The sequence below is a fragment of the Gymnodraco acuticeps genome, unplaced genomic scaffold (genome assembly GCF_902827175.1).
Source record: "Gymnodraco acuticeps unplaced genomic scaffold, fGymAcu1.1, whole genome shotgun sequence".
Lineage (NCBI taxonomy): Eukaryota > Metazoa > Chordata > Actinopteri > Perciformes > Bathydraconidae > Gymnodraco > Gymnodraco acuticeps.
Genome location: NW_022991375.1, coordinates 1,649,681 through 1,659,613, shown reverse-complemented (window position 1 = coordinate 1,659,613; position 9,933 = coordinate 1,649,681). Strand labels below are relative to the sequence as shown.

The 9,933-nt window shown below is 41.2% G+C and overlaps 1 protein-coding gene across 3 annotated transcripts; it reads right to left on the bottom strand.

The window, feature by feature from the left end:
- Positions 1-294: 294 nt before the first annotated feature.
- gpnmb (glycoprotein (transmembrane) nmb) lies at positions 295-8,423 on the bottom strand. Of its 3 annotated transcripts, none has more exons than XM_034240790.1 (12): positions 6,297-6,581; positions 5,252-5,407; positions 5,029-5,169; positions 4,162-4,335; positions 3,922-4,083; positions 3,442-3,807; positions 3,168-3,227; positions 2,685-2,981; positions 1,931-2,036; positions 1,247-1,467; positions 1,030-1,120; positions 295-926 (listed from the first exon to the last, which is right to left on the bottom strand). In XM_034240790.1, exons 1-12 carry the CDS (start codon positions 6,364-6,366, stop codon positions 773-775), a joined length of 1,998 nt encoding a protein of 665 aa, XP_034096681.1. In that variant the 5' UTR covers positions 6,367-6,581; the 3' UTR covers positions 295-772. The 3 variants fall into 3 exon arrangements, with proteins under 3 accessions (XP_034096681.1, XP_034096683.1, XP_034096682.1); XM_034240792.1 differs by lacking the exon at positions 6,297-6,581 and adding an exon at positions 8,380-8,423 and having other exon boundaries at positions 773-926; XM_034240791.1 differs by having other exon boundaries at positions 773-926; positions 3,484-3,807.
- Positions 8,424-9,933: the final 1,510 nt, after the last annotated feature.

The following is a 9,933-nucleotide window of genomic DNA, read 5'->3' as shown; positions in this document are numbered from 1 at the left end:
AGTGAATATAAAACGCAAGCAACAAACTTGTATATGTACAGGTAGACTATTTTTTATATATATTCTAATAGTGAGGGTGTAGAACCTCATTTGTCAAGGATACACAAGGTAAATTGCCATGGTTGATTTGTTGACATCACAGGCTTTCAAATGCTCCAACCTTGAGATAGTAATTGTATTGAATAGTAAAAAGAGATTTCTACCATTTGTGAATGTACTGAAGCAAGGTCGGTCAAATAATTAATATTCCCGTACAAAAACATGAAGAGAAATTACTGAATGTTGTCAAAAGAGTGGTTAGTTCACAAACTTTATTAGAGTCCTCAGTCAAGTGTTTCCATTGATTTGCTTCTTACATTAAAGAAATTGAAATTCATTCAACATGCACATGTCACTGGTAGTATACATTTTATATTGGAAAACCATCTCAAGGAATTCGTACTTAACTGTTATAGGCACACCGTACTGTAAAGCAGCACTTGCCACACAGTTTGCACAAAAGTGATTCATTTGAACAATAAACGGCCACTACTTCAACCCAGTTCATCTCTTAGCAACTACCTCTTCCAAAGTTCCATAGCCTACTTTGAGAGCTCCTTGCCAATCATACACTGCAGTAGCTTTAGCCAACATTTAACGACTAAATTAGGACACAGAACTCATTATTTAATAGTATTTCTCTATAGACATGAACATTATTCTGCTATCTTGACTTTTTAATGATTAAACTAAGCATTGAGGGCTGAAATGCTTTGGTGCAGCTTCATGGAGCCTACAGGGGGCGTCTCTCAGTCAGCAGGTGGTGGTTCTCCTCGCTGGAGGGGAAGAGAGCATCCCTCAGACGGACCATGCGACCTCCGACCCCAGCATGGCCAAAGGCATCCTCCACCAGGGACCTACGAATGGGTCGGTACACCTTGTAACGCCTTGGAGAGAGGGAGGAGCGAGACAAGGGGTGAGAGGATGGAAGGAATATTTGGTGGTTAACAGAAAGAAATTGGTGTGTATGTGGAGGCTCAAACTACTCACTTGCAGACCATATAGGCAATGAATGCAAAGACGGCTACCAGCACGGCGGTTGAAGAGAGCACCACCTCTGCAGGGTGTGATGTCTTGGACACTGCAGGATGGAAAAAACAGTAATGAACCCAAACCGGAAGCATCAATATGTCCACTTCCTAAAAAGCTGCAAGAAAAAGAGAAAGATTGTGAAAATGCATAGTAAAGATATCTTTGTGTAACCGACCAGGTGCATCCTGGGACTTGTTGATGGTGACGGTGGTGGTGGTCAGGGTCAGGCTCCTGGAGTCCTCCAGGGTGATGTTGACACAGTAGGTGCCCGGCTCTGGAAACGATCGCATGAGGCGCACTTCACACTGCGATGATGGCGGCATGTCGTCACACATGATGCTGCGCACCTGAGTACAGGTGTGGTCTGACACAATGGTGCAGGCTGAAGTGGGGATGCTGAGTACAAGGGCATTGAAGGTCAATATAATCATCCTTTTTATACTTAACTTTAACAAAAATGAATCTAATTTCCTTGAAAACTTATGAGTGTGAATATTTGACTGTGATTTAATATTAACATATTGTAATCATAATCTACAAAAACAACCATTTAACTGACAGTCATTCATCTTTTTGTATGAGCTAGAAATGTTTAAAACATTTATATGGAGTTACGGACATACAAAGAGTCAGTTGAAAGCTGTCTTTACAGTTACAATTTTAGATCTCACCCAAAGGTTGAGAGGGAATAAATACATCCACTTAATGTGTGTGTGTTCGCATCATGTGTTGTAAAGCAGACTGAGGCAGACCAAACACAGCAGTAGTGCAGCTCTTGCCGTCTCACAGCAGTCAGGAAAACACTAATAAACACTAAGTCTGTTTAACAAAGTTGATAATATAATAATTATATACTCACTTGCCCAGACATTTCACTAGGAAGCTGATGTCGGTGTTGGTCACTCTGGCAGCGGAGACCTCCACAATGCGGCTGTTTGGCTCGCTGCTCAGTGTGTGCTTGGGCTCTGTGGAGAACACATTCATGTAGTGGTTTTAGATGTATATAATCATCTTCTCGCAACATTAACATGATGGTGTCTGTGTATGTGTGTTTTTCGACAGATACAAGCTGAAAAACAATTTTGATATAAAACTATAATTCTATAGCAGAAACATGGATAACTTATTCTGGATTTTTTTTTTAATTAGATTATGTTCAAAAAGTAAAAACGACAATTATGTCATTAAGGTATTTGGTAATTCACTTTTGAAAATAGGAGAAGTAGAGGTTTTAACCTAATGATGGTAACAAAAACATTAAGATTTATCCTCAGGAGACCAATAATGATACAAGGAAATGCATTCAATGGTTAAATTATTATAATTTGGACCAAAGTAGTGGCCTGACCGACCGACAAACAAGGCCACAACTGCATATCAACTAAATAAATTATGAAAGTTAAATTGTAAACTGACCCAATGTTTTATTTTTTTAAATCTCCAATTATATTTTAAACCCACTAAAGTGTTCAATTAAAAAAAATGCCTGAATTTGGCACCATCTGGTGCTGGTATCGTAAATGACAGACAGCAATTGAAAATTGAACTGCTTTGAAAATACAGATTAAGGTTCTAATTTGAACTTTTGTGACCCCTTGCAGCCCACCACCTACCAATAATGGTGATGTTGCCCATGAAGATCCCATGGGCGTAGCGGAAGCACTCGTTGCTGTTGCTGTTGCTGTTGCTGTTGCTGTTGCTGTTGCTGTTGCTGTTGTTGTTGCTGTTGCTGTTGCTGCGCTTGTTGCGAAGCCAGGCCAGGGCCGTGGGGTCAGACCCTGGTGCACCGGAAACAAAAGGAGGTAGGGGCTCCGTGGTGGGCACGCCTGTTGTAGAGGCAATGGGAGCAGAGGAGGACGTTAGGGGCTTGCTGGTGCTGGTCCTGGAGCTGGTGCTGGTCCTGGGTGGCACTGAAACAAGAAAAAAGTGATAAGAATTACCTCTGAATGGATGAGGATGTGTGTATGTGAGACTAGTATTCTATCTTAAAGTTGTTGGGTCTTCATGTATATTGAATGTGTTCCTGCTCAGATCCACAGTCTCTCTTTGACTCTTATACACACCTAAACAAACACACTGACAGCTGTGACACTCACCCTGGGTGGTCTCCATCTTGACAGTCCCAGCATGAGTACCGGGCGGAGGTGTGGGAGCCTCTGGAGGAAGAGACACATGACTACAGTTATGACACATCTACTTTTGTGAGGTAACACTTCAATGATCGGTGCAGGGAAAGTCCCTTCTTGCTTTGTCTTGTGTATCAAAGTCAAACTGCACTTCAGGACTAGTCGTGTGACAGCAGCGTTACGTTGTCTTGATCAAAGTTAACAGCCAATCTACTTTTTCTTAATGGCACCCTGTGTTATGTACCATGTGCACCTAGGGCTATATCTCTGTGCCCGTTTCCAGTACCAGAGTGAGGTGGTAAAGTGGAGCTCCTCTGAGTTGGGGTGGAAGCGGGAGGCGGACACTCCACAGGGAACGCTGCCTCCACCACCATCTTCACACTCATGCTCCCCAGGGCGCTGTAGGTGTGTGTGGTCACATCACGGTGTGTCACCAGCTGGTTGCCATCTTTGAAGTCCCAGATGTAGTCAATGGCGGCTGCGGTTTTGAGGTAGCCGCTGGGGTCATGCAGCTGTACTGTGAAGACCACGTCCTCACCGCGGAAGAAAACATTCTGGGACTGGTTGACCGCAACCTTCTGGGAGATGTCGACTGCCACAGGGATCTTATCTAAGGGAAAGAGTGAGTTGGGGTAAACAATTCTCCGCTTCTTTTTGTGTTTGCTACTGTCTGCCAGAAAGGTAAATAAATTAAATGTGCCTAATCATGTGTGTTTGTCTTCACCTGTGATGTAGAAGACGGTGTTGTCAGTAGTAAGGGGGCTGTACTTCCTGCGTTCACGTTTCTTGTAGACCATGACCTCAATGACCTCTGCCCCCAGAGGGATGTTGGTGGTGTTGATGGTCAAACTGGAAGAAGAGCCGTCACATGTCTCCTGGTACTGGCCTGAAAACAAAATGAGAGTTACTTATTTTTGTTTTTTCAACATGAATGTGTTCAAATCTGTAGACCTGCGTGTCTCACCCATTGCGTGCCACACGTAGACATAGCTCTTGTGGCTCCAGTCGTTGCTCTGAGGGAAAGGTTTCCCATCTGGGAACACGTTGCATTTAGTCACATCTGGACACTTTCCAAAGCCGTAGTCGTCCAACCAGGAAGTCCAGTTGTAAACGTAACCAGAACGAACCTGTCCATTGGCTGATGAAGAGAAGAGAGTGCAGTTGTGTTATTCAAAAACTTAAAAAAATAAACCTGCACTCATTTACATTTTTTAAACTACAATGGTTCAAATTACCCCTTTTGATGCATCATGTAATGTGACAAATCACATAGATAACCATCCCCTAACATTGAACTCTATGGATCACCTTGTTTTGGTCCTATAGTCTGTAAATTGAATGTTTTGGTTCAATCACACAACCCATGTTTCTAGCAACAACAGACAGTTTTTCAGCAAAATATCCACGATAAATCCACTGCACCGAAGAGCAGATAAACACATTTAGCTACTACAGAGCCAGATATTTTCCCCAGGAGACAAAAACAGAGTTGTAAGGACACAGCTAAAAACAACTCAAAATCATTTCTAATGTTGCTCTTTGTCTCCTGGATATTTGAATTGCAAAAGCATATTAACTATCTTAACTTTATAAATTGATATTATGTTGACCTAGCGTTTACAGTTGTTGTGCTGCCCCCAAGTGGCCATTAAATGAACTAATGCCGCTTTACGCATTGCCTGTAGATCAATTTTTAATGACTAAAATATTTTGCTGTTGCTGTCTGATGTGATGCCGTGGTGTTTTGTGGAGGAAGATGATGTAATGTAATGTGTGTGTGCTTGGCCTGGTCTGTTTTTTTTGGCAGCACCTGAGGCCTCGAGCTCCGTACCATCCTCGCAGTGATCATCCCATACAAGGTCCCCATTAGCATCCTCTTTCTGGCATGGTGGGTACTCCAGCTTTGCGGTGAACGTGATGCTAGAGCCATTGAGAGCCGGACTGTCGCTGGTCAGACGAACCTTTGGTTTACCTGCAGAAAAGTAGATGTTGTTGGTAAAAAATATTAAAGAAATAACATAAAGAATTGAGAGGAGAAAAATGGCTTTACTCACCTTTGTGGTGCATGAGTTCCTTTGGCTTTGGGGTTAATGGAGGGTAGAGGTAATCATCCCATGGGTTGGTGTCAGGATCCCAGCCAGGAATTGGTGGAATTGGGAATGGTATCTTCCCTGCCATGGCATGCTTGTGGGGGAACATGTCAGCATATGCTGGCAAGAGAGAACAAAACACATTTTAGGACTCCTGCACTCTTTAAAAAGTTTTGATCCTTGAGGGAAACTGACACTTGTGGGATTTTCCAGGGTAAAACTTGTTATTGCTATTCTGCAGTTTTAAACTAAATATCTATAGAAACAGATATGATAGCCATATCTGTATATGAAACAGTTTTATTTTACTCCATTCCTTGGTTTCTTCCTTCTGTCTAAAGTATGAAATCAAGCATGAATCACATATTTTAAGGGACGACATGAACAGAGTTCCATCGATGTAATTAAATGAAAGGAAAAATAATCCAGATATTTGAGGATACATTTTCTTGCAAACAGACATACACATATACACTGCTCATAACTTGACAATAATTATTTGAAACTACATGTATAGTTCTAATAATACAATACAACTTTTGTTATTTTCATAGTTATGACGACTGAGGAAAAAACGTGTTTTCCCCCATTGGGATCCTATTTAAAAAAAAGTTTGACATTATTGTAAATGTATTAAGATATATTACATTTGTATGAACTTTTCTTTAAGATTGTTTTTCTGACCGGACACCATTAGCCAGGTCTCGCGCCTTAATTAAACTCATGGGACTCTGAGTGCAGATCTGAGAACAGGTAAAACAGATACTGTAAGACCTTGAGCATCAAACGTATATCAAACCCTTAATAATACTGTAAAATGATATATGTTTTAAAGCCAAGGCCATTAAGATTGCATTTTTTTTGTCATTTTAGTGTGAATATTTTTAATGTAAGGTGTACATTTAGGAAACACATAAGCCTGCATTTAATAAAATGTAGTCAGACTGAATGTTCAAGATAGTATAAAATAACTTCAATTAATAAAGCTGACTAACTCTGAAGCACTTACTTTTGCGTCCATCAGCTTGGAAAACAACGCAGGCACAAACCAAGAGAATAACGAATAGCAAGCCTTCCATTTCCACTCTTCAGCAGGAAAGTGTCCTGTCCAAATCTTTCCAAAAAAATGCCAGACACATTAAATATCTAGTAGCCTAATACGTGTTCCCCGACAGAGCTTGTGTCTCTCTCTGCCCGTCTAGCTCTCCAAATTGAACCTCCTGCTTGCCCTGATGTCCAATAATTGAATCTGGGGCCGCTGAGCGCACAAACATGTGATGTTTCCTAACAAGACGCATCTCATCCCTCATTAGTCTGCTTTACGCAAACAGTCATGAGAGATGCAGACCGTCGGCACGCCCCCTCACCCTCTGACCTGAATGAGCAGCTTTTAATTCAAAGGAGCATTTATTCAACAATATAAAGTTATTGTATGCTCACGAATTGATTATTTGTCTAATTAGAAAAACGCAACAATAAAGTCATGATATATTTCCTTTTTGATGCAGTCTAAGGTAGCCTACAAATTGCTCTAATGATTAGTATTAGATCCTATGGCCTGAATAATATAATTAGTATCAAATTTTACATTTAAATAACGTTCTCTTAATAACAATTACAGTTTGCCATCGTTTTCATTATTCTGATCCATTCCGGAGAAACATGTTCAATTAAATGTTTCAATTAGTCATGTCAATTTTATAGTCTACATCCCATAAATCCTAAACCGCAAATGTTCCTCAGTTATATTACGCACAGCACGGCTGCGAATCGTACACAATGTAATATAATTACATAATAGAGTTATCGATATTATTTTTTATTGTAGGCCTATTCCTAGTTTGATGGTAACCTTGAATCCTGATCACCTTAAATGTCCGCGTGTGTGTGACAGCCGAGCACATGACTGTCTTTATTACTGAATACATTGGTCTGATCGAGCTGTGTCACGGTGAAACGCACAGATGTGAAGTCTGGGCAGTGATTGCTCCATACTGCAGCACCAAAAGCAGAAGGAAAGCGTAAAATGTGCGCTCGTTTTCGACACCATCCAACATGTGATTATTAATTCAGCGGGTGTGCTGCTGTCACGATGCGAGTCTGGAACTGCTTCAAAGGTAACACAGAAGGTCCCGAAACTCAAACCCACTCACAATCCATTTACTATCCAAACTATTTGATTAACCCTGAACCTCCGAGAGAAAACTTTGATCTGTGTTAAAAAAATTAAAAAAATTAAAAATCTCACAGATTCACGATAGCCTATTTAATTTACAGGAAACGAATAAAGCTGCTGCTAAGGTGAAGTTATAAAGGTCCCCAGAAAAAATATTTACAAATAATATTTTATCCCAATGAAGTCAATGTGGTCAACAAACATAGCCTATACACAAATGTCAGAAATACTGTGCCTGTTGTGTTTATGTCTTATGTGATGTAATTTTTCCATTAAAGTGATTGTTTGTCTTGAGTTAATGGTTTTTGTGTTTTTTTCTTTCTGTGTATATTTTGCAGCCTTGCCAAGACAATGAGGTTGGCTCTATTGTATTCTGAAAAACTGCATTGTGGGTGCACAACATTTTAGGAAGAAATGAGAATGGGATCATGAAACGGGGGAAGAACAATAATCTGCTTCTCAAAATAAAAAAAATAATAAACGAGAGAGATGTTTTAAACTTTGATGCAGCAGATAGCAATTTAACAGTGCAGTGTGTGGCCTCAAGGTGTAGGCTATTGTCGATAATCGAAACCCCAAATAATGCAATGAAAATAGGCTACCTAGGAAATTCATCTACGACTCTTTGGTTCACCGTGAGACAACTACACGTTATTCGAAATGTAAGGTAATCATGAAAATACATTTAAATTATTTAAAGCTTAAAGATCAAACCCATAAAAGCTGCCTAAAATGCTATCAAATGATGATCTCAAGTTCTGATTGGCTTTGTTGTTGGTGTTTTAGTAAAAAAAAACAGTCAGACGGTAACAACTCACTAATTTATCTGCATGTGCGCAATCACGTCTTTTGAGTGATGTTAATAATTGTGCAGGCTTTTTCTAGGAAACATTTCTGAAACACCATTAATGTTCACCTTGAATCGTCTCTCCGTCTCGAGGAAAACCGAGCCAACTCCAGGCATCGTTAAAGGCCAAGAAGTGTGACAAAAAGCCACGGAAGTCACCTAGTAAGTGGAACCTGAATTACCTTTATTTGTCGTCAAATAAACACGACATGTTGAAAAAAAGGTTCGTTTACATCAATACTCATCATCCTCCAGTAGAGGGCAGCACCACTCCGCAGCTCTCATGTTGGAAAGCTGGAAAAAGGAGTGCTGGGGCCCTATGGTTCCCATTGTGCCAATTGTTTGGATTATAAATATTGATTGTTTACTAATATATAATTCAGTATACATGTGATAAAGTCTGGTAAAAAGTGTGTTATGTTAATCTGATTAAATTGTGTGATATTAATCTGAAAATTCAAAGTAAAAAGTAATCAAAAAGGTAATGCAGTAAAAAGTGTGAAGAGGCATTCTGTCTGTCTGTCTGTCTGTCTGTCTGTCTGTCTGTCTGTCTGTCTGTCTGTCTGTCTGTCTGTCTGTCTGTCTGTCTGTCTGTCTGTCTGTCTGTCTGTCTGTCTGTCTGTCTGTCTGTCTGTCTCTCTCTCTCTCTCTCTCTCTCTCTCTCTCTCTCTCTCTCTCTCTCTCTCTCTCTCTCTCTCTCTCTCTCTCTCTCTCTCTCTCTCTCTCTCTCTCTCTCTCTCTCTCTCTCTCTCTCTCTCTCTCTCGTCATGCCTTCTCATTTACAGCCCTGGCCTCTGGTCGAATGGTGGAATGCAGTCTCATTCCTGCAGAGTACATGGACTGGAGCTTCAGAGTGTGAGTGTGTGTGTGTTTGTTTATGTGTGTGTCTCCATAAGTGTGAGTGTGTGTGTGTTTGTGTGTGTGTGTCTCCATAAGTGTGGGTGTGTGTCCATGCTCCATTTATGTTTATGCATGTGTCTGCAAATGTGCTGGCCGTGGAAACTCCAATTCAGTGTGTGTTTTGGCTGCAGGTCGGGACATATGCGGTGTTCAATGTGCAGTGCAGCACTGGAAAGACATGAGGACTTTCTTTCTTCTCAACCTTGAAGCTTCTAAACTTATTCCCACAAGGAGACAGAAAAACTGGTCACTTCTAAACTCTTTCCGTCTCTGTGATCTTTCATGTCTCTATCATTTCCACCCTCTTTGCTACACCGTCATCTTGTTGCTCTGAAGCCCTCCTTTACTCTTTCAACTTCTCAATCTGTCTCTCCAGGTGTCCCCAACCCTCCTCTGTGTACTGTAATCACAATCATCACAAGTCATTCTGCCCTGTCATCCTGAGCAGAGGGGGGTTGAGTGTCTTTGAGAACAATGGGAAGAAGGCTGTGAGTTGCTAATCCCACTCACTCACTCAACCCATCCAGACACCCACACCACTGTCAGGGAGGGGGGGGGGGGGGGGGGGGGGGGAGGGGACTGATCTCTGGCTACAGCTTTCAAAGCCAAGCTGCCTTTCACAGCTTCATCCAGCCACAACACAGAGCAGAGTGTGTGAAGCAGGCTGACACATATGGACTTCCTTTCTAGTGATGTGGTGAAGACACTTTGGTATACAGACTG

Excerpts from the sequence above, each read along its gene's own strand:
- gpnmb (XM_034240790.1), bottom strand. The coding sequence starts at position 6,366 with ATGGAAGGCTTGCTATTCGTTATTCTCTTGGTTTGTGCCTGCGTTGTT. Across the intron at positions 5,408-6,296 it reads CCAAGCTGATGGACGCAAAA|CATATGCTGACATGTTCCCC; the intron begins GTAAGTGCTTCA and ends CTCTCTTGCCAG. Across the intron at positions 2,037-2,684 it reads GGGCAACATCACCATTATTG|AGCCCAAGCACACACTGAGC; the intron begins GTAGGTGGTGGG and ends TGTTCTCCACAG.